At 38.2% G+C, this 24,599-nt stretch overlaps 1 protein-coding gene across 17 annotated transcripts; it reads right to left on the bottom strand.

Annotated features, from left to right (window-relative positions):
• Positions 1–12,816: 12,816 nt before the first annotated feature.
• On the bottom strand, positions 12,817–24,485 carry LOC113732567 (mediator of RNA polymerase II transcription subunit 15a). 17 transcript variants are annotated; one of them, XM_027258428.2, is made up of 12 exons: positions 24,090–24,485; positions 22,926–23,037; positions 22,639–22,759; positions 19,043–20,395; positions 18,135–18,205; positions 17,940–18,014; positions 17,057–17,545; positions 16,130–16,906; positions 15,687–16,031; positions 14,124–14,321; positions 13,936–14,024; positions 12,817–13,292 (listed from the first exon to the last, which is right to left on the bottom strand). In XM_027258428.2, the coding sequence occupies exons 1-12, from the start codon at positions 24,272–24,274 to the stop codon at positions 13,085–13,087; spliced, it is 4,023 nt and encodes a 1,340-aa protein (XP_027114229.1). In that variant the 5' UTR covers positions 24,275–24,485; the 3' UTR covers positions 12,817–13,084. The 17 variants fall into 17 exon arrangements, with proteins under 17 accessions (XP_027114229.1, XP_071936682.1, XP_027114227.1 ...); XM_072080581.1 differs by having other exon boundaries at positions 12,817–13,343; positions 24,090–24,342; XM_027258426.2 differs by having other exon boundaries at positions 12,817–13,343; positions 16,130–16,909; positions 24,090–24,342.
• Between the last annotated feature and the right edge of the window lie 114 nt (positions 24,486–24,599).

Raw genomic sequence — 24,599 nt, forward strand, 5'->3', positions numbered from 1 at the left:
ATAGCATCAGAAGCCTAGACTTTCCCTTCGAACCGCGCTTTGTTCCTAGCCTTCCAAATATTCCAGCAAATCAAAGAGGGGATAATCAGGTGAACAAATTGCAGAAATACATTCGTACATGAACTAAACCACCAACTAGCCATGTAAACCCGTACCCAAGCCCACAAGTTCAAAACCCCTGTAGCAGAACCAAAAAATTTCCATATCGCAACGACTACCTCACCCCCACAAAAAATATGGTCTAGAGTCTCAACATTTGCCTTGGTACAACAAAAACTTAGAGGGGCCAAATATACCAAATTTACATACCGTAGAGTCCAAAGGCAACCGATTTCTTAGTAATCGAAGCAGAAAGAAAGATATTTTCCACGGAATTCTGGGATGCCAAACCCTAGAGAAGATAAAAGACCGCGGTACTTGAGTGCGCACCACATCAAAAGCCGTGCGCAGCGTGAAGACTCCAGATTGTGAGGGTGCCCAGACCATTAAGTCATCCACACCCTCTTCAATCTTAGGGAGAGCGAACTGGCTAATCTCGTTTATTATGTCATCAGGCACCCACACCGCCAATAACTGAAAATTCCATCTGCCATATATTAAAAAATCAGAATCACTATGGAAGACCCAAATTTCTTAAAATTATTTTGTAAAATAGAAAACTATTACAAGTTTAACTCAAACAAAAAATTAGAATACAAAAGTTTAATATACTTATACTAAGAAGACAAAACGATAAATTGGTTAATAAGAGACAAAGCATGACCTGAAAGTCAATGTAATAAAAATATTTTTATGTAAATTTAAAACTTAATTAAAAAATACCATAATCAACTCCATTTAGTAGGCTTTTCTTGAGCATATTTCCTCTCTTATCACCTTGTCTTCTTAACAACGAACCACAAGAGTTTCATAGCTATCAAACTTCCATACTTCACCAAACTCAATAAATATGTTTGTCATGTCAAAATAAGAATTAGAACAACATAACCTTCACTCTATCAAATTATTGGAGCAAATAGAACAGTGATGATGATGGTCAAATTTGGCTAAGTTTTGGTTTTGGAATCTAAATCTAACACTAGTTTGAAGTCTTACCTATTTTAAAAATTGTCTAAATCTACTAAATCAAATAAGTTCAAAATTTAGCAAGTTCAAGATGTTCTAGGAATTTTGTACAAGCTAGAACCTATTGAATGTCATAGAACTAAATCTAAATAAAAAAGTTAGCTCGAACTTAATTGGACTAGAAATATTAAGTCCTCGTTCACGAACATAAGAGGCATCTGGAGAAATTGAAATATAAAGTATGAATTATTCTACAATTATAAAATAACATTAGTTTGATAATAAGCTACTTCAGCGTTAAATTGGTTGTTCAAATATTACTATTTAGTAATAATAATTACATAGTAATATTAAAAAAGGTGTGTTTGAAAAACAAACTTAAGAGATAGTGTATGAAAGTGTGCTTATGTGTGGGGTAGAAGGAATGGTGTGTGTATGTGAATCAAGAGATATATAGTGTTTGAAAGTGTATGAGACAAGAAAAATGTCTATCTGTATGTGTGTTAGAGAAATATTGTGTTTGAAAGTGTGTGCTTTTGAGAGAGAGAGAAAGAGAGAACATGTGTACACATGAAAGTACGTTTGAGAAAATGTGTGTATGTGTGTCTAACATAAATAAAAATTAAGTGAGTACCATTATACTGATACAAAATATAGTAGATTAAGTGATGGAATTTGCATTTAAATTTTCTATGTAAATTAATGGATGCTTAATGTATTCTAAAACAAGAGAATTGATTGGTGTAAAATTTCATGTGTTTTCATATTCATTTAAGTCCAATTGTATGTGCTTCAAGTGTTAAATCTTACATTTTAGAATAGTGAATTTTAAGCTTACACATGGTTTGAAATTACATTGCAAAATTATTGATAGAATTAGTGCTCAATAAATCGTTCTTGTAGGTTTTGGAGCATGTTTGGATGTGAATTCGAGTTGAGAAGTGTCATATAAGAATGTGCACGAAAATCAAGAAAGAAAAGTGCGAAAAACTATTTAAGGAATTTACGATCGGCTCTAGGTCCAAAATAAGACCATCAAAACTAGTCATGGAAAACTGCAATGCTTAGAAATGTAGTTCAAAGTTCCAACTAGCTGCACCAAGCAGTTCAAAGGTAGATTAGAACCATTCAAACTGTCTCTAAGGACCGATTAGAGTGGCAGCTCCAGTTTTGTTCAAGATGTCTATGGTTTCAAAACCTATTTTATTCCAGTTTTGATCCAATTCTTTCAGTCTAGAGGGGATAAAATTTCATATTTAGCTTTTGCGGATGATGTTGTTATATTCACTCCGCTGTCAAAGGGAAATTTAGAGGCCATGAAGGGTTTTTTTTAGCAGTATCAAAGGTTTTCTGGCCAGAAAATTAATGCAGCAAAGAGTGGATATGTGTGCTCTTCAAGCGCAATGGATGAGCAGGTTGGGTTGGTTTCAAGTATATTTGGCTTTCAATGTCAATATTTTCCACTGACATATCTTGGGGTACCGATTACTAAAGGTCGAACTCCCTCAATTCTTTTTGATAGCATAATTGCAAAGGTTTGGGCAAGGGTATTACACTGGAGTTCGAAGCTATTGTCGATGGGGGGTAAACTTGTTCTCCTGCGGCAAGTGTTGAACTCAATGCCAATGTATCTATTACAGGCCCTCAAACCGCCAAAGGCTGTTTTAGTGGCTTTAGGGAGAATTTTTAATGCTTTCCTTTGGGACAAGGTGCAGGATGGTAATCGGATACATTGGGCAGCATGGGAGAGAGTTTGCTTTCCTACTACTGAGGGTGGTTTGGGGGTCAGATCATTGGGGGTATGAGTAAAGCCTTTGCTTGCAAGCGTTGGTGGAGATTGAGGCAACGAGATTCTTGTTGGGCGAATTTCATGTTCTCCAAGTATGTAGGAATGCAACATCCATTGGTAGCGACAACTTGCAGACCAAAGGGCACATGGAAGAGGTTGCTGGAGGTTCGGGAAGAGGTAGAGGTGATGTGAGACGGATCTAGACGAACACCAAGTTGGGATGATTGGCGGAACTTTGACCCTTCTAGAATCACGAGCCACGAACTAAGGAGATTCCTTAACCCACGACTAGCAAATTTAGTGAACCAAAAGTATGGATAGACGAACGCCACAATCAAGGAGACTACTTGATTGATAAGTTCAATGAACAGCTTGAGATTAATTCTCAAGTATTCAAAGGAAATTCTCTTGAGGCAAGAGAGAGTGAAATAACTCACATATATTTTATAAAATCTGAATTCCCTTTAATGAATGAAAACCTAGGCTATATATAGCCTTACAGGACTCAAACCCTAGCATGTCCAATGGACGACCTTGCCCTTCATTAAGGGCGAAAATGTCTAACAACTAATTGACTAAAATTAAGACTCCAAATTCGGCCAAAGTGAAGTGAAAATTGACCGAAATTATTAATGCTAACAAACAACTAATAATGGAAACTAAAACCCTAATTAGCAAGCTAGTACTCCGCGAACTAGTCTTTACTTGAATCTTCCAATTCCCCATGTGCTTGAATGGAATGGGCCTTGGTCTCTATATTCTCATCATTCCCCTCCTCTTAAAGGCGATTTGTCCCCAAATCATGACTCTTCTTACAAAACAAAGGTGATGAGAGCATGTGTATAGTCACCAAGCAGCCTGCATGTCGCCTTCTCAAGCGAAGAAAGATCAGGACACCCTTGTGGGACACCAGGAAAACGTGTGGTGGTGGTAGATACATGTTGCGGACAGCAAGAGTTCCATGATAATAGCCACACAAGTGATCCAACTTGCTTGAAGAAGGGTCGGTCAACACTAATTTCTTAGCTTTGGCGTTGTCCTTCTTGGTGGTAGCATGCAAGTCATACTCTTTTTGTAGACTAACTTGATCCTCATGTACTTGTTGAGGTGTAAGAGGTGCAAGTGTAATCTTTTTACAATTATGCATAAAAGAGTATTTGTTCAAGAAACCATCAAAAGTGACTCTTTTGTCAAATTGCCAAGGACGCCCTAAGAGTATATGTGCAGCTTGCATTGGTACTACATCACACATGACATCATCTTCATACCTACCAATGCGAAAAGTAACCAAAACTTGTTTAAGAACACGTACCTCTCCACTGTTGTTTAACCACTGAAGCTTGTAGGGACGGGGGTGCTCACTAGTTGGCAAGTTTAGTTTCTCCACCATCAATGCACTAGCAACATTAGTGCAACTTCCGGGGTCAATCACCAAGCTGCATACCTTGGTGGTGACATGGCACCTAGTGTAAAAGATGTTGTCACGTTGAAGCTCATCTTTACTAGCTTGAGTAGCTAGTGCTCTCCTTGCTACCAATCCAACTTTGTCTTGAGTTGGAACTTCCTCTATCTCATCTTCCTCTTCAACCAAGGGAGGCATGTCCTTGTAATCCTCCTCTTCATCATCAGTGACAATGTCTCCATTTGGTAGGACAAGCATGGTCCTTGGGTTTGGACATTGGCTTGCAATGTGCCAAACTCCTTGACACCTCCAACATTTGGTGTCACGATTCCTAGGTTTTGAAGTTTCAAATGTTGGTTTTGAAACAACCTTGGAGTCGGTTTTAGTAAAAGGTGGCCGCGAGCTTGACCCTTGATCTTGCTTCGGCTTTGGAGTGGTCCAAGTATTCGAACCTCTCTCTTCCCTTCTAGGCTGGAATGGTCGAGTAAATGCTTGTGGATGAGGGTTATAATTTCTGGTTGTACCCCTCCTCTTGAGCCTTTGCTCAATCTTGATAGCCTTCTCCACCATATCTTCAATCTCCACATAGTATTGAAGCTCCAGTTGATCGGCTATTTCAACCCTCAGACCATTGAGAAATCTTGCCATTGTAGCCTCTCTATCTTCTTGAATATCAGCTCTTAACATGGAGATTTCCATGTCCTTGTAGTAGTCCTCAACTGAGCGTTGACCTTGTGTCAAGGTTTGAAGTTTTTGGTACAAGTCTCTATGGTAGTGACTTGGTACAAATCGCTTCTTCATCAATCTCTTGAGCTCAGTCCAAGTGGTTATAGGTAGTTCTCCACACCTTCTCCTGCTTGTAACCACTTGTTCCCACCAAACTATGGCATAGTCGGTGAATTCTACTACGGCAAGTCTCAATTTTTGTGCATCGGTGTAGTCATTACAATCGAATACTAGCTCCACTCGACTTTCCCATTCAAGGTATGTATCCGGATCAGATTTGCCTTGGAAAGGCGGAATCTTCATCTTAATCCCCTTGATTGCATCACCGATGGCTCTTGTGTTTCGCTTTGGCCTTCTTTGCTCGTATGCCTCATGTTCCGAATCGGCATTGGAGTCACTAGATTCCCCCAGGGTGAATTTTCCCCTAGATTTCCTAGAAGAAGCCCTAGACGAACTTAGTTGGTCAATTTGCTCATGGATTGTTTCCAACCTTTGGTCAAATCTCCTCTGCATTTCCTTCCACATATTATCCATTTTAAGTGATAACTGAGCAATGGTAATTTCATGTTCCTGAGACATGGTGAAACCTGCAAAACTTGACAAATTGTTAGTAGAAAATGCCTCACATGCTCCCTTAAGTGTTTCACTCCTCTCGTGTTTTCACTCAAGTGTGTATGGCACTCTAATGCTCTCACCAATTCACTTCTCAAACCACTTGTTTGTTTCCTTTGAAGAATTCAGAAATTTTCTCAAGGAAGTTCAATCAAACTTTAATCAAAATAGCTCCCAATTGTATCAAAGGAACAAGGAAACAAAAAGTAGAAATGGAAAGCTCAAGTAATGAATAAGGAATGGAAGAGGAAAGAATTGATGTACAAAGAAAAAGAAAGTCCAAGTACGATGATGGAGTTCCCAAGTGCTTTACTTAATTGCCCAATTGATTTTTTGGAAACAAGTTAGGTGTTAGACTTATTTGGAAATTTCCTTAAAGTCGGCTAACCAAACAGAATTATTACCAAAATTTTTCCAGATTCCCTCTCCAAAAACCTTCCAAAATTTTTCCAGATTCCCTCTCCAAAAAACCTTCCTAAAGTCGGCTATAACAAATCAGAATTGCTCCCAAAAAAAATTCCAGATTTCCTTCTCTTTTGAAACCTCCCAAAGTCGGCTGCAAAACAGAATTTGGTATCTAAAAAAATTTCCAGATTTCTGCTCCTTTTAAACCTTCCAAAGTCGGCTGCAAAACAGAATTTGGTAGCTAAGAAATTTCCAGATTTCTGCTCCTTTTAAACCTTCCAAAGTCGGCTGCAAAAAACAGAATTTGGTAGCTTCCTAACTGCTGAAAATTTCCAGATTTGTTACCTTATCAAATCAGAATAGCTTCCACGAAAAAATTCCAGATTTCTTGTCTTCTTAAATTCCCCTCAAAGTCGGCTGGAATTTCCTAAAAATTTTTCCAGATTTGGTAGCTTCCTAACCCCAAAATTTTCCAGAATTACCTCTTCTTAAATCCCCTCAAAATTTTCGTCCCTTACTCTCCCTCAAGAACAACAATTCGGCCCTCCCCTCTTTGCTCCACACAAGGACAGTTTTTTTTTTGACGCTTGGTGCTAAACAATGGCTTCACAAGATGACGCAAGCAACGTCACCCAAGAATACTCCAAGCGGCCTGCTCAAGAAACTCCCAAGAGGTTTACTCCTAAGCCAAGAAAGCCCCGTATGGATGCAAGGACGTACAAGAAACTGTTTATACGTAGGGAAGTGCAAATCTTCAAGAATCAAGATGGTCAAGATCCTCAAAAGACTCAACGGGTGATACAAGTGATCAAGACCCAAGGTGTGCAAGATTTTCAAGAGGAGGTTGGTCAAAACTTTTGAGTATGCTTTTCTTGGTGTAATTTTCTGGTTTGTTGGAACAATTGCAATAAGACAGAATTGGCAAATAAAAGTGCGGCTTCCTCCTTTGTGGTTTGTCACCCGAATGCCCTTTTTTTTTCTTTTTTTTTTTTTTGACTCTAAGAACACACAATTACTCGGCTGTTCTTGGGTAAAATTCCAGAATTTAATGTCACTCCAATGTTCTCCTTCAATCCTCCAATAACTATCAAAACATGTATCAAAATTTTGAGACTTCAAGATTAGTCTCAAGAAACTCAAGAATCCCTAGATTATTGTAGTTCCTCTTCAAGATTCCAACCCCAAACAAGTTTAACCACAAAAATCAGTTTAGGAAATTAATGAAAACAACTTGGTGGAATAAACTAAAGTTTGGACAGATTTGGCAAGAAACTCGCGCCCAAGGAAACCCTAGTTGCAAGTGAAAACCCTAGCCGTCGCAGAATTTTTTTTTTTTTTTTTTTTATATTTAAACAGAATATGCAACGAACAAAACACGGCTACACTTGAAGGCAGGCTTCAAGACAGAATCACACAACAAGTAATGCACGAAGTGGACACGAAGCAAAAGAAATCAAAGAGTGACTCAACAAGACAACAAAGGCGGACAGATTTTTTTTTTTGTAATAACAATCGGACTTGACACAAAGGAAGACACGACCAGAATTGCAAAATAAAATTGACTAGAAAGCTTACGAACAAACTCAACGGGATATACTTGATGTCGTCGACTAGCTCTGGATACCAACTGATGTGAGACGGATCTAGACGAACACCAAGTTGGGATGATTGGCGGAACTTTGACCCTTCTAGAATCACGAGCCACGAACTAAGGAGATTCCTTAACCCACGACTAGCAAATTTAGTGAACCAAAAGTATGGATAGACGAACGCCACAATCAAGGAGACTACTTGATTGATAAGTTCAATGAACAGCTTGAGATTAATTCTCAAGTATTCAAAGGAAATTCTCTTGAGGCAAGAGAGAGTGAAATAACTCACATATATTTTATAAAATCTGAATTCCCTTTAATGAATGAAAACCTAGGCTATATATAGCCTTACAGGACTCAAACCCTAGCATGTCCAATGGACGACCTTGCCCTTCATTAAGGGCGAAAATGTCTAACAACTAATTGACTAAAATTAAGACTCCAAATTCGGCCAAAGTGAAGTGAAAATTGACCGAAATTATTAATGCTAACAAACAACTAATAATGGAAACTAAAACCCTAATTAGCAAGCTAGTACTCCGCGAACTAGTCTTTACTTGAATCTTCCAATTCCCCATGTGCTTGAATGGAATGGGCCTTGGTCTCTATATTCTCATCAAGAGGCCCACATTCGGTGGTTGTTAGGGGCTGGGTTGGTAGATTTCTGGATAGATATTTGGTGCGACAATGCTCCTCTGAAGCGGTTGGTGCTACCAGACAGGGAAAAACCCCATTTTTTAGTGGCCAAATTTTATGGGCAAGAGGGTTGGAATGTTGATAGATTAAGGCAATGGGTGCCAAATGAAGTGGTCGAGCAGATTTTGTTAATATTGTTTGATCCTCAGAAAAAGGATGAAATCGTGTGGAGTTCATCTTCAACAGGGAAGTTTTCGTTAAGCTCTGCGTGGGAACTGGTTAGACAAAAGAGGAGTTGCTCGTTGGTAAATGAAATAGTGTGGAACAACACCATTCCTTTAAAGTTGCCTGTTTTTGCCTGGGGTCTGTTAAACAGGTGGCTTCCACTGGACTCAGCAATTCACAGGAGAGCTGTCCCTATAATGTCCAGATGTGCATGTTGTTTGGAGGAGAAGGAGAGCTTTGAGCACCTTTTTGTTAATGGCCCGATTGCAATGGAGGTTTGGCACTATTTCGCAAATATGTTTGGCATTTCTTCTCTTCCTGTTGAGGAGGTGTCATTGATGTGGTTGCCACGGTATGCATCTTTGGGGGGACTACCGAAGAACCATATTCGTGGTATAATCCCTCTAGTTATATGTTGGTTTCTTTGGATAGGGAGGAATAAGGCTAGGTATGAAGGCCATCTCTTTTCGGCTCAGAGGGTGATTTTGGAAGTGGAGGGGTTTTTATATGACTTGGGAAGGGCAAAGTGGTATACTAAGGAACAATTCTTTAAGGATATGGATTGCCTATGGGTGCGTTTCATACCTATAGTACCACAACGGGTTAAGGTGATCCCTGTTGCTTGGGGGCGTCTGCCTAGGCCTATGTATAAGCTAAACACTTATGCTAGCATCATAAATGGTGTGGCAAGGGGAGGAGGTGTTTTACGGGGTTCGGATGGGAGAATGGTATTTGCTTTTTATAAGGAGTTTGGGGATGTTGACGGAGTACAAGTGGAGGGACTAGCCTTGTTGGAATGGCTCCAAATGTGTGCAGAGAAACTGATACAAGGGGTTATGCAGAAGTGGACTCTGCAGTTTTGGTTTCGTTGGTTAGATCTGGTGTTATTGGGTGTTGGAAGTATTGCATTTTGCTGCGGAAGATCAGAAATCTCTTTGGCTAGAATAGCATTTTCATTGAAACATGTCTTTCGAGAGGCGAATATGGTGGCAGATCGGTTGGCAGCGGGTTGGGGACAACGCAGTAGGATTTTCCAAACATATCAGCAGTTGCCTAGGGGCCTTAGATGCCAGGGAGTTTCCCTCGGTCTGATGTATTTTTTCTTAGATTATGGTCAGCTATGATCGATCATCTTGAGAAATTTGTACTGGTTTATTTATGAATAAATAAGGGAGTGTCGTCCCTTCCCGAGTTTGGGGGTTTTTGGCAAAAAAAAAAAAGGAGACAATGAAAACTACTTCGCGAATGTTTTAGGGACACTATTTGCCACTTTGGGAGAGTAGTTTTAGGTTAAAATCAACTTATTTTCTCTTGTTTTTGGATTGTAACTTGAAAATTCAAGGAAGAGGGAAGGAGCTCTTTTCTGGTGATGGTACAAGAGTTTGTCTTCCCTCTTCTTTTTATTATAGTTATGAATTCCATGTTATTTATCAAATTTATTATGTTCTTAAGTTTTATTATGTTTAGCTAAATATTTTGTTGCTAAGGTCAAGAGTGGAATCAATTGTTCTTTAGTTTATGATCTATCTTGGTTCAAAATTGAAATTTTTCATAGTTGCACATCCTCGAACGGATAGCAAATCTAGAAGATTAGTGCCTTTCTCGAGGAGTACATAGGGAACTACATAACAACAAGCTAATGACATAATCAAAACACACAAATAATGGCAATGTTATCTATATAGTAGGAAATCAACAAACAACTCTCCTACGAAATTGTAAGTATCAACAAGAGGAAAAAGGCCATTGATTGAAAAGGCTTGTGCATATACTATTTGATGTTTTTGATTTTCAACTTTGTTTTTGAAAGATCATTGATTGTAAAGAATCAGTGCCTTACTCAAGAAGTACATAAGGAACTGTGTGAGGTCATTGATTGTAAAGGTCAGTGCCTACTCAAGGAGCACATAAAGAACTAGGTGACAGCAAGACAATGGCATAATTAGAACACACAAGTAATGGTTCAAATGTTACTTGTGTAGTAGGAATTCAAGAAACAACTTTCCTGCCAGATTTGGAAGTATTAACAAGAGGAAAAAGGCAATTAATCGAAAAGGCTTGTGTATATGCTATTTGGTGTTTTCGGTTTCCAAATTTGTAATTGGAAGGCCATTGATTGTAAAGCATCTAAGGTGTTAATTGACAAACGAAAGTTGACAACTAATACTACCTGGTCAAGATATGAATTTTAACTTATGACTCACACAAATAAGGAAACACTTAATAAGTAATTTGCATAATATTGAGTTCTTAATGATTCTTTAACTTGTCTCAAAAAAGTAGTTTTGGACTTGTTATAGAGATAGTTAATATATTGGGAAAAGCAAGTATTGCAATATTAGGAGATTTTACCATAGTTTCTCATAAGAGTAAACTACTAGTTAACCAAAATAAGATTATGGAAAGGACAATTGAGGAAACTTCAATTACTAGTTACCCTAAGACTCCGTAATTGCTAGCAATTGTTGTCATAACTGATATTTGTAAATTTTGTAACTAATATTTGTATATTTTTTCTATCTTTGAGTAGTTTTCTTAATTTCCTGCATTCTTGTGACAATTTATAGTTTGAATAATAAGATAATTTAAAATGTCTAAGTAATTTATTGCCTTTTTTCGTGGGATCAATACCCGAATACCCCTTATACTAGTGTTTGATTTATGCAATTATAGATGGAGAAGTAGATTTTAAGTAAATATTTTTACTTAAATTAACAAAAAAATCAAAAAATAATTTTCCAAGCAAAAAGAATTGTAATAGAAGTTGTCATGAAAATCTAAATCCTTAAAGAGAACAATAGAAGTACTTTAGTAAGAAAATGACCACATTTGTATTAAAAAAAAGAATGAAAATTTTCAAGAAGAAACATAACAAAACGTTTACAAAATATTGTCCTGTGTAAGGGTAAAGAAGGATAATGAGCAACTTGTTAGAAAAGAAAATATTAGATTTCTTTTCTAAGAAATTTTGTGTTGTTTAAAAAATTCTTTTTATTTTCTTTTCCAAATCTCCATAAATATCTCCTAAAGGTTGAATTTTATATATATATATATATATATGGGTCAAGTTATTCTCTGGCTAAATTATTTTATTATTTTCTCAATATATTTATGAATGCAATGATCCTTGGTATTATAACTTGTTTCTAAGAAATTTCTTTATTCGTTTATTCTTCTTTAGTGTCAACAACATTTTCTAAAACAGAGCGCCAACGTCTCTAAAAAAGTTTCTAAATAATTATTTTGCCCACTATATTAGGCTTTTGTCTACTAAGTGACAAAAATGACCTTGCAATATGGTTTTGCCGTTCATGTGTCTTAAATTCCTTTACTTTGAACTAGGGAAAATCAAAATGACCTCGTTGAATAATTTTAAATTTTTTGGTAGGTAATTTGGCATGAGAATTAGTATAGTGGGTTAACTAAGATTTTCAAAATGTTTATTGACCAGTAGTGCACTTTAACGTAGTGGCCTACTTCAAACTTTTGTTAAATGATCAAAACTTTACAAAGTCAATAGTTTAATGGACTCTTAAACTTTTTACTAGGTGCATTGAATCTCATTGTTGTAAGTTAATTCAACATTTTTTTTTAGTGTAAATGGGAGCACTCAAATCCAAAATCTCTTACTTGCATTCTCTCGTAATATCCAACATAAGAAAACACAATACTACAAATATAGAACTTTTTTCTTCACCATAAAAAGAAAAAATAGTTGACACTGTAAGCAAAACTAATTTGGTTAAACCAGCACCAACGTGGCCATAATCCTAAATATATCTCTCTGTGCATCAATTCACCATGTACATAGGTCATCAGAAGTCACTAGAAATATAATCATATAAAGACTCTGATAGAGCGTTCTTGTCATTGTGAGCATGTTCAATACTCCAACCTTTCTTTTGTATGATTCCATGGTTACTAAATCGCGGTTAATAACAAAGCAGATATTTCTGTTAAAATACTCTTTCTAACCATTCATATATCCCTCAAGCTGCACTGGTCACTTTCCTTTTTATTTATTTGCCTTTATTAAATAGGTAAGCAAGAATGAAAGAAGGAACCATGTGGATAGAATTGGTTAGTAACACGTCCCAATCCAAAGCCACGAAAATAAAACAAAAAAAAAAGCGGCTTACATTCATTTATCTTATCCATTGCTGCACAAGCTAGAAAATCGTCTTTCAGAAATCAGTACAAAACAATGAAAATGTGACGCTCTTCGCAATATATTCAGCATTCCTCAATCCAAAGCCACAAAAAAATAAATAAATAAATACTACATTCATTTATCTTAACCATTGCCACACAACCAAGAAATTTGTTTTCAGAAACCAGTACAAAACAATGAAATTGTGACACACTTCGCAATAAATTCAGCATTTAGCACTATTTAGAATAATTACTCAACTGACACTCAGAATACTCACATGCAGTACAAAGTTTTACCTTCCCAATTGTATACTAGATGGTTTTGTATCTCTACTGCCATTGGGTTCTACAACCTTCATTGAGAAGCTATAAACAATCATGATCAATGCAAACTTCATTGAAAAGAAACAGCTGAAAGTACGATTGTCCAAATCATTATCATTCTAATTCCTGTAGTTCCACTTGAAATACCGCTGATCACTAAACTGCACTCACACAGTTCTCCCAAGTCCCATATTTTGAGCTGAAAGTTCCTCCACCACTTTGTTGTGCAAATTCTGAAATAACTGCACGAGCACAAATGTCCCACGTCCTTGCCATCTCCGAAAGTGACATAGGCTGTGAAAGACTTCTCAGTGATATACTGAACTTGGACCTGGCTTTAATAGAAAGATCTTCATACTCTTTACTGCACATAAGATTTATTTGATACAATCTCAGTGAAGAGATCCAATTGATGCTACAAGAAGTACAAAAAATAAGGGAAAAGAAATGAGTGGTCAGCGGTATTACAAAAAGAAAGATGTTTTGTCGCTTCAAGAACCTTCAAATCACAAAAAAGAACAAAGAAAAACCTTTCGGTGTCACACCTTATGTCACAGCTATAGATAATCGAAAACCTGATTAACTATCTCAATTCATATTTAACAGCATGTTATCCTATCATCCCATCATTTGTACACGTCCATCTGAAGAATGACTGCTTTTAAATTGGGCATTCCATGTCAAAAGGTGCAGAGAGGTTCAACAGCCATTGGACCTCTGTCTCTCCCCCCCTCCCCCCCCCCAACCAAAAAAAATCCCATCTCCCTTTTCCTACCTCTGAGCCTGTTCTATCTACAGAACCCCACATCCACCCATATATCCAAACACATGGCAGGGTCTCTAGGGCCTACTTCATGTTTCTTATATTATCCTTCCAATCCTTGCCACCACAGATGATGGCTAGTGCAGTTTGGCTATAAATATATATCAAGATAAAGGTATCCATAAATGTCTATTTACAGATCAAAACACAGAATTGAATAGGACCCACATTTTATGTTACTTACCTAACTTCAACAGGATACTTGTCCAAGAGTATAGGAGAGGAATCAGGATAATTAGTTGGAATGAGCAATCGCAGAGGCTGAATTGGTGACTGAAACAACATTGAAGAGACAAATAAACTAAGGCTTGATGCTACTCACGGAAATGAGTGGCACACTAGTATTCTAGCTAAAAAGCATAAGAATCTTACCATCCGTGCTGAAGCATACTGTGATTTCAGGTTTGGGCTAAGAGCTACAGCACTGAAAGAGCACTTGACAATGGTCCCTTCACCACCATCAGCTGCAGCTACTGCAATTGGATCAACATCTTCATCGCTGATATCAACCACAGTATCTATGAGGTGTCGATTTATCTCATGTATCTCTTCCACAAGGGCATGGTTGGCCTTCAACCAGTCACAAATTGTTCGATCAGTAACTAAGTGCATCAAATCCACATAAGTCCAATGATAAGCATCTGCAGAGGCATCTACACTAAACACACAAAAACATCCACAACTGGCTTGGATGCCAGACACATCTAATAAGCTATGCTAGTTTCAGATGACTAAGAATGGATAACAGAAAATCAGCGTGATGATTTTCAGACTTCATGTTGATTGGTATTTGTTTAAAAACAATAAACTTTCCTGTTCAGAACAGAAATCTATGCTATATAGGGGGAGGGGACTTCTAGTGTAAACAATTTTGTGTCACCTTATCTTCTTCCTAAACCGCTACCGCATCTCCTCTTACAAAGTACCATGTATTTCTTCTTATTTTAATTTCCACTTATTTATAAACCCTAATTTTTATTAGCAACTCCTAATTATGGTTACCAAATAACTATCCATTTAAACACTATTTTGGTGAATTTTCTACTATTATATCATCAAAAATATAAAACCAACTCTCCTGAAAATGATTTCGACAAATATACCCAAAAATTTTAATAATATTCTTCCTACTGGTTGCACAAACATTAGTGTGTGCCTTGAACACTAGTATGTTTTATTCCAGGCTTACCAGTTTATAAAGCACCAAAGCAGAGCATTACATAGTAATGCTATGATCAACTAAAGCAAATAAAACCAAGAGGCTGCAACAAAGAATCAAAGATGCCACAAACCAGCAGCCTGGAAACGTATCCTCATTGCCTTGGCCCATGGCAGAGAACAAGAATATATGAGAGGAAAGCAGCAGAAGAATAAAAGAGGAGGAGAAGAGCCAAAACCTGATTTTGAAAATCAATAATACAAAGAAGTGATTCAGGAGATTGAAAACTTAAAAATATTGAATTGCCAACTTGCAAGAGAATTATGCCACGTAAAGAGACCATTAATATGTTCAAACAATTCCCACAGGTTTTAATTCCAAAAATGGGAGGGAGGCAAATAGCATAGCATATCTCCTTCAGAGCCACAAGGTGCTCCGGACAACTTCAATGTAGATACAGTGAATCCTGGGTTGCAGTTCTACATCACATTGTCTATTGCATTTTGGGAAAGCAAACATATCAGATCCTGACAAAAGGAAGCATGTAAGATTCTAAAACTAGATGTGCTAACATCTCTTCTAACATCATCAAATTTTAGACGGAATGAGACGGTTAGCTTCCCTTCACCATTAGTTAATCTACCATGGAGTAAGATAAGAAAAGCATATAGCTTGCAATCCTAAGCAAACATGGAGGTAGTAACTTCCACATATACAAAATATGCATTGGCTCAATTGTTTTAGATCAATAATGATGGACAAGGAAATGGAAAAACCTCATTCCTTGGCCTTCTGATACTTGATGTAGCTGTGGATTCCAATTCAAAGGCATCAGAACTGTTTAACTGCCTCATACTGTCATTCACACTACCAACAGATGAAACAACATTGGAAGGCATTGCACTCGTAGAGCGCCTCATTTTCTTTGTTCCAGTCGGTCCATCTTGTGTGAAAAAGTTTCTTGCTTGCAAGCGACATTTTGTCATTGCGACCAAATCCTCACCAACAGCAGCTCTTGATCCATTGCCTGGTGCAGATCCAGCTATCCTATCAACCATACTGACAACTGAGCTTATATCATCAACGGAGGCAACCAATGCTTTATTTGAAATTGATTGTACCTGAAAATGACAAATATAGATCTTGTTTCTAACTGAGAAGGTGCAGAAACATGTTAAACAAAGAACTCGGTTCATGTAAAATTATAATAGAAACTAACCGCTTTAATCAACCGTTCATGTGGCTTCTCTACAGTATGTGGCTTGCAGGGCAATGCAGTTGATGTGTTGACATGAGCTCCATCCAAACTCGTAAATTCCGCAAGCAATGGCGAAGCTGATATCCCAGGAGTGCCAATTGCTAGTGATTGGGCTGCTGCAGACACAGTAGTTGCATGCGAGGGTCCAATATTTCCAGCATTTGAGAGGGATGAAATGCCAGAATTTAGTTTTTCTGACTCGCTAGGCATAGGTGATGGAGCCAAGGGAGTCGAAGGAGATGGGACCACAAAGGGTGAATTTGCAGCCTGCAGTGGAGTTCCAGTTTTTGCTATAGACGTCTGCATACTCTGCTGATCAATTTGAGGGGAAGCATGCGGGGGAACCTGAGGCGATGCTGCCTGAAGGACTTGTGGTGAAGAAATAGGAAATGGGCTTCCCGACTTCAACTGTTGGTGATGATACGCCGCTCGCTGGCTGTTGGTATGGTGTTGCTGGAAAACACCTGTTTTAACACTTATCTGCGGTCTCACCTTCAAGTCACTTGAATCAGTTACCTGATGTAGTGGTGACATTTGGTGTCCAGGCAGCTGTGAAGGCTGCTGCTGTGGCTTCATTTGTTGGTGCTGTTGTGGTTGCTGCTGCAGCTGCTGTTGTTGTTGCTGCTGCTGTTGTTGCATTAGCTGTTGTCTTTGCAAAAGCTGCTGCTGCAGCTGACGGGGATGCAATTGTTGTTTCAATTGCTGGGTTTGCAACATTTGCTGCTCCTGTTGTTTTAGCTGCTGGTTATGAATCATAGTCGAATTAGGCTGTAGAGCATTAATGAGGTTTGATTGCAGCGCAGTCATGCCACTTTGCGATGATAAAGAATTTATGTTCATTGTTTGAGGACCACTGGCAGTATTCTGCTGTAAAGAGCTTATAGCTACCTGCTGCAACGGGTGAGTATTACTTTGTCCTGGGTCCAAAGTCGAAGCAGGCTGTAGGGTACTCATCATATTCTGTTGCAAATTCGAAACTGGTGGCACAGAGGACAATGTGTTCTGTTGCAGGCTGGTCAAGCTATTTGGCTGCATTGGTGTTATGGAACTCTGTACATTCATTGGCTGCATCTGTTGGTTCATTTGATTTTCCTGGGGCTGCATTTGAGGAATTTGAGTCTGAGGCTGAGAGTGCTGCATGTTGGACATTTGCTGTTGGGCAAGTTGCACTTGTTGCAAAGAAACGGGCCTCCGGGGCCGATTTGTAGAAAGAATATTGATTATCTGTTTTTCAATGGAAGCCAACTTCTCCTTGTGACTGATCTGAATGTCATTCTTGGTACATCGCAAGAATCCTATTAGGCGTTCCAGCATGAGCTTAAAGAATTTGAGCTTTTCAATCTGCTCATTTCTCGGTTGTTGAGGAAGAGAATCATGCTACAAAAGGACAAGGCTTTCATTAATAAGAATCGGGAACAAAAGAATGAACCTTTCTAACAGAAAAAGAAGATATTTTGTTCCTTTGTTTCTCCCACAAATTTTCTCCCATTTCTGGAACTAGTACATATTGGTATGGACAATAACAAGCTCTAGCATGCACAAGCCCATTGTCTATACTTGATCAACAAGCAGATGACTGACAAATGGACTCGGGAACAAACGAAAAGTTTTTCTTGGCTCACTGCACTTGATAAGAGGACAAGTTGACTGTTTCTTCCTGGTTAACACATTAGTAGATTGATACTTAAAGACCTGAAAAGTGGATGCAGATTGCAAAGTACCACTCTGCAATGCTTTGATAGAACAACGATCACACATAAATTACACATACCTGTTGCAGCTTTCCAGCAATTTTCATGTACATGTCATTTAATTCCAGGAAATACATGTCCTTCATGGATTTAATCTGCAAGTAAATTTTGCAAATGAGAACATGGCTGCAGATGGAATCTACATACTGAAGCTAAAAAATCATTCTATACCATTACATCTCCTAATTGAAAATGAAAAGATCATATATCAATACCTTTTGATAAACCTCCTCCTGCCAATCTCCACCACTTGCATTCCCCGTCTGAGCTGTTGAATCTAACGAAGCTACATAAAGTTTCAAATAGGATATCATATATGTTATTGGTATCAAAGGCAATAATTACTTGTGAGATAAAAGATGAGATTAGCACGAATAGCAGTAAAAAATAGGAGCATTGCCATGGCAAGCAAGAAATTGCATAAACAAACATAATTTGCAAAAGATGAAACATAATTTTGCCTAAAAATGTAGAACATAAAAACGCATTGGCCAACATTTAACAAATTAGTGAAAATTAAGGCACTATAACCTTAATAGCTAGTTTGTGAGTTGAGGATAGAAAAGAAAAGAAGAGAAAGGGTAAGTTATGAGAGAAAAGAAAGGATAAGAAAAAATTTTGTGAGCTTCCATCAGTTTTCCTTCGCTTTCCGCCCGTTTTGGTCAGAAAAATTTTGCACTGTAGCAGCGCTTGGCTTTCCTTCAAGATCCGTTCGTTTCTTTTCTTTTCCGTCTCACTTAAATGTCCCAAACGTAGAAAAGTCTACCTTTCCCTTCCTTTCTTTTCTATTCCTTTGAAATCTGAACTCCCAAACTAGCTATAAAGATGTCTAAGAATTAATAACCAAGCAGATGTTTCAAATAAAACTACAAGAATAAAAATTCACAAAATCTTATCATGATGGGAGAACAAGCTAACTTCAGTGCATGTTATCAGAATGACAACCAACATTAGGATGTTTAAAGATCAATACATAAATTCTGGAAAAGTAAGAAATCCTATCCTGAGAAAAGTGCGCAAAAGTTCATAGAGAAATGCACAACATAAGAACAGATCAAATAACATTGAAAAAGAAATAATCAAAAACTCCATGGGATATATTCAAAAAAGAAAGAGCACAAACTTGATGATGCCTCAGGATGGGCTCTTTGTGGCTGAAATAACTGCTTCTGCTGTTCTACAACATTCTGCTGTTGAAGCAAAGAACCTGTAGGTTGAATCTTTTGCTGCATATCTCTTTGCAACGCATTTGACTGCTGCTGCATATGTTGTAGGCCCCCTGGTTGTGCTTGAATCTGTGATACCATCTGCTGCTGCGGTTGCTGTGGCTGTTGATTTTGGCTTGGTAGCAATGCTGTTGCATTCTGCTGCATTTGTTGCTGTACCGCAACCTTAGATTGCTGTAACATGACGACAGAATGCTGACTTGTCGGCATGGCAGAGTTACCAGGTTGAGTCCCTCGCATTGACTGCTGATGGAGCCCAGAAACGCTACTTTGAGGGGCCAACTGTTGTTGATGCATACTCGAAAGGCTGTTCTGTTGACCTATTAGCTGCTGCTGCTGCATATTGTTCTGCTGGCCTATCAGCCTTTGTTGCTGTTGCTGCATATCAGGCATGCTATTCTGTTGGCCAATCAGCTGGTTGTGTTGAATATTTGTAGCACCAGGCTGCTGCCCAATCAGCTGCTGCTGCTGTTGCTGCGGCTGCTGTGCTGCAGGCAGTAATGGCTGTTGAGCCATGGAGGTTTGCTGCTGATGCAACATGGAAGCCTGTTGTGACTGTTGCTGCTGTTGTTGCTGTTGCTGCTGCTGCTGCCTCAAAACTGCTTGAGACTGCTGCTGAATTACTGGTTGAGTCACTTGTTGCATAGAAGACTGTTGATTCTGCTGGAGGCCAGATAGAGGAGCTGACTGCATTACAGATGGCTGCATAACAGCTTGCTGGGAGGTTTGAATTTGAGTTGGTTGCAAAAGGTTTTGCTGCTGCTGCTGCTGCTGGATATGAGATTGCATAAGGGGCTGTGCCATTGCTCCTCCTTGTTGTAACTTTTGTTTCATGTACTGATGCTGCAGCTGTTGTTGATAAAGATAATGCTGTGGATTCTGTGTCTGCTGTTGTTGCTGCAAGGGAACAACCTGTTGTTGTCTAGCCTGCATCTGTCTTTGAGAATTAGTGAAAACATTTGAAGGCATCACCTGTCCCATGGAACTCCCTACTGGGTTCTGAGAAACACTGGGAACACTCTGCATGTTCTGCAAATTGGAGTTCTGACCAATATTAGGCATGGGAGCCTGCTGCAAATTACCAGCAGTTGGAAGTGTAGAAGCCAAAATAGCAGAATTCTGGACTCCAGTTGATGTCATATTAGTCTGCATGTTTTGCGGTAACAGCTGTTGTCGGGATTGTGATTGGCTGCTCACCACTGGCATGGGATGTTGCTGGTTCTGAATTTGGGATTGCATGCCATGGACAGCTATCAAGATGAACAGATGCACATGGAGAAGGAGAGAACTCATTCATTAGACATCATCGAAAGGATAGAACCACAAAGGAAAAAGACGTTTATCTCAAATGTCAAAACCAGCAAAGCACAACAACAAATGGTACCAAAACTAATCCAAAAGCAGTAACACAAAAGTCCAAAGCAATCAGGTGATAACCTACTCCAATCCTTCTTAACCTTTTAAAACAAAAAGTACATATATCTTCTGCAACTAAATGTTCCATCAACTTCTTCGATGCAGTCTCAGTTTACAACTCACAGTAGTCAACCATTTAGACGTGGCCAGCAAGAGAAACCTTAGGCCTAGAAAGATACTGACAAATCCAAGCAAGCTTAATTAATGGGTGTAAAGTGAGTGGATTTGAATCACCCATTTAGATCCAATTAAGACAATAAGATCATATGAGAGAGAGATTAGTACGCCACTGGATTTTTGGAAATACTCTCTGAAGATCAGGATGTGCAAAAACAGCAATTAAACATTGATTGTGTGGACATCAAATAAAACAGTATTCTGGACAAAAGCAGATATTGATAACGAAACTCCAGGTACCACTGCTAACTATTTGGCATCATAAGAAAGCTAGATTGCATCTCATAAACTTCAGAAGACACTAAAGAGCAGATGAGCTTACATGAAGTTAAGTCCGTAATATGTTGACTAGATTTAACTCTTATTTCTCATATGGGATAATATCCTTCAATCATACAATTAATTAGAGTCAAATCTTACAAGATTTCCCAATCTGACTCTAAGACAAGATGCTGAACAGCTGAAGTACTAAACACAAAATATAAAATCCTACGGAAAAAGAGCTAACTTACCAAAATGCCTATCAAAACCAAAAAAAGGAACAACTGAACGCATGAAACCAAAATTCCTGCTAAACACGCTTGGCTAGAGACTCCTAATTAAGATACTTTTGTGTTAGTTACCTGGAATCTTCATTCACCCCAGGCAGGACGGGATATGCACCTGACACAGTCAAAAGCTTTTGGGTATGTCAACTGTTGTGATGCGATGTTGATGGCCAAGGAGGAGAGATGGGCAAGAAGTCTCATGAGATGGGAAGAGAATGGAAGAGGAAGAAGGGTCGTTCTGTGGAGGGAGGAGAAAAGAGGGGAAAGCCAAAGCCACTCAAGTTTCAAAAGAAAAATACTCACATCCCATGGTGTATTTTCACTTCAGACATAAGGGCTGCTTCTTTCGTTGGAGGAAGATGTGAAATCGTGGCATCTGAGAGTAAGAGAGGCTATGATAAATTGAAAAGAGGCACTCTGTTTTGATGTGACGGAAGCACAGAATGACTAAGAGATACGGTTTGACAACAATATCTACTTTGCCCCACTATTTCAACTTTAATTAATGAATAACTTAAGGTTTCTGCAATTTTTCCCTTCTCAATAAGAATTCATCCCCTCCTACTTAAATACATTGTAACCCAGCTTATGTTTCTTTTCAATTTAATCGCACATCTAATTGATCTTTTCTTAGCATATGCTTTAAACAAGTTTTGGATATTTTAGAATGATTTGTGTTTAAATATCTTATGTACACGAGTATAAGAGATGCAACCACACACCTGTACCCAAAATTGGGCAAATATCCCCGGATCCTGTAACTTTCAAATACGGAAATCTGACACTTCAACACGCAACTGCACCCAGACACCACCCAAGTCCATGTAACGTAACTCTAAAAAAGTCTTCCTATTTTCCAAAGTGAGCTGATTAAAGCCTGAGAGAAATTCTGGAAATCATTAACTGTTGTTTTGATAGACCACATGACAATTTTATATGGCTAGTCAAGCTAGCAACCTTTTGTCAGACCAAAACATAGATGCACTTGCACCGCATGGCACGTTGGGTTTGTTAACACAGGTAAGATACTTATTCATATAGTTCCGTCAGTTCCTCACAAATATCCATGCCTGACCACTGAAGACAACATCTTTTAAACTTCGTAGAAACAACAAAGCCACTGGATCCAAAGGTTCATAATTAATTCATCTAAGTATGGCACAAAAACATCATAGGTCATCAAAACTACTAATTAGCCATAAAGAGAAAAGTAACAAGGCATCAGCACAGGCAAATATTAGAGAACATTAGCAGCACCAACTCCTATTACATTCAAAAAAGAAAGATGACAGATGAAAAGGTTGAGGGGATCAATACCACAATCCAAGAAAGTGAATATGCCATCCAAATACCTTGGTCTGGAGGATTTTTGCTTGCATTGGCAGCATTAGCTTGTAAAGGATTAGCCATGGGATTTTGGGACTTAGTTTCCATTGTCAGCATCTTCAAAGATATCTTTCTCAAATAATCTGACTGCAAAAAATAAATCATGTCCAGAAGAAAAAATTAATAACCAAATAATGAGAAACAAGAGTGACTTAATAAAATGGACCAACAGCAAAATTCCGCGCAGGATCAATGGAAAAAGGATGTAAGTGATACGTTAAGACCATGACATGCCGCAGAATTGCATGGCTACCTGGCTAGTTGCTGCAGTATAAATCTTTTCCTCAAACCTCACAGCAATTTTCTTAAGTTCTTGCAGTCCCTCTTGTCCAGAGAATGGCAGATGCCTCTTCAAAGTCTCCATTCTGCACATGTGAGCACATCTGAACATTCAACTAAAAGCTGCTTACAACCTTACAGAAGTACATCAACAACAGGAAACAAGATCATAAACCAGCTCCACAGTTGCATACTACCACACAAAATCAACTTAGGAAAACAAGCATCTTAAAGTCAATAAAGGAAAACCAATAGCAAGTAAACCTACAAGAGTTTAGAAACTATACTAAATGCAGAGTCTTCTAAATTTCAGTTTTCCACATCATGGCTTCCCAAACAAATTGTGTTAATCAGGAAAGCCATAAAAGAACTGTAAAAGTAGCACATGAATTAAAAGAGGAAGTGTGACAAGAAGTGGAAGAAGTGAAGGAGGAAAGGCAGAAGAGAACTTAGTCTTGAAACACAAAGACATGAGGATTTCATTCTTGAAACTTTTTTCAACTCCAAGTATATAACTTGAAACACAAAGACACGAGGATTTCATTCTTCAACATATTAACTCTCTCAACTTGGTACTTTCCAATCTCACCAAGGAGTCCTTCAACGGAATCCATGCATTTAAAATATCAGAAGAGGAAAATTCTGGCAAAGATAAGTTCAAAGCTACAAATTCTCGGTAAAAGATGTAGTAGTGCAACAAATATAAGAATTCCACACATACAACACATTATCCAAACGACATATTGTATTAAAATACACTCCTCTGGAATAAGACAGAGCCCATGAAGCATTGGAAGCTCCAAGAAGCTTCCAATTCTTCCTCGACTCCATTCCCAATAATACCATAAAATCATCCAGAATCTCAAACATATTAGTCTCCCACACCCAATGAAAATGAATTATTCATACTGGAAAAATAATTATCAACACCAACTAAACAAATAATACATTTTTCTAGTATTACATTAAATAAGAAAAATCACAGTTTTAACCCAGGTAAGGGCCTTCAAGAAAGTCCAGAAAAAAAATTTTTTACCAGTTTCCAAACCAGATATCAATCTAAAAAAAAAAATTTTAAAAATTGCATACATATATAATCCAAAGTAAAGAGACAAAGCAAAAAGAAAACGAGGGTTACATCTTATTTACGATTCTTTGACGAGAATCAGCTTGGAGTTGAGTCCTCCAATCGCCGCTGTCAATAGTAGCCGGCGGAGGTGCATTTGGGACAGCCGATACTTCTCCACTGCCGCCTGCTTGACCACCTTGAGGAGGACCCTGAGCCATCTGGCCTTGAGGCGCCCTCCAACTGCTGCTATCCATTGCCGAATCAAACACAATTGGTCGACAGAAATAAATCGAAAAGCTTGAAACCCAATAAAACAATTCAGAAATTTACCCGTGAGCATTAAATCTAGGGATAATTTCAGAAACCTCGGGGAGGTTTCTGACAATTTCATTGACCTCCCCTGAGGTTTTCACAATTACATTGACCTCCCTTGAGGTTTAGGATTTTGTAACAAAATCAGTCCATGATGTCAAAAATGAACACAAAAAAGTGTTTTTAGGAAGAGAGGGAATTTGTTCCCACAAATGCCCCTGAGGTAAGTGTACAAGTTATATTAGTGAAATAATGAAAACTAATAAA

This window comes from Coffea arabica, chromosome 2e (genome assembly GCF_036785885.1).
Source record: "Coffea arabica cultivar ET-39 chromosome 2e, Coffea Arabica ET-39 HiFi, whole genome shotgun sequence".
Taxonomy (NCBI): domain Eukaryota; kingdom Viridiplantae; phylum Streptophyta; class Magnoliopsida; order Gentianales; family Rubiaceae; genus Coffea; species Coffea arabica.

What these genes read in the sequence shown, in the direction of transcription:
- LOC113732567 (XM_027258419.2), bottom strand. Translation starts at nt 24,274, where the DNA reads ATGGATAGCAGCAGTTGGAGGGCGCCTCAAGGCCAGATGGCTCAGGGT. An exon ending in ATGAACGGTTGATTAAAGCG is followed by an intron (nt 16,032 to 16,129) that starts GTTAGTTTCTAT and finishes TGTCATTTTCAG; the next exon opens with GTACAATCAATTTCAAATAA. An exon ending in TCAGAAGGCCAAGGAATGAG is followed by an intron (nt 14,322 to 15,686) that starts GTTTTTCCATTT and finishes GACTGGTTGAAG; the next exon opens with GCCAACCATGCCCTTGTGGA.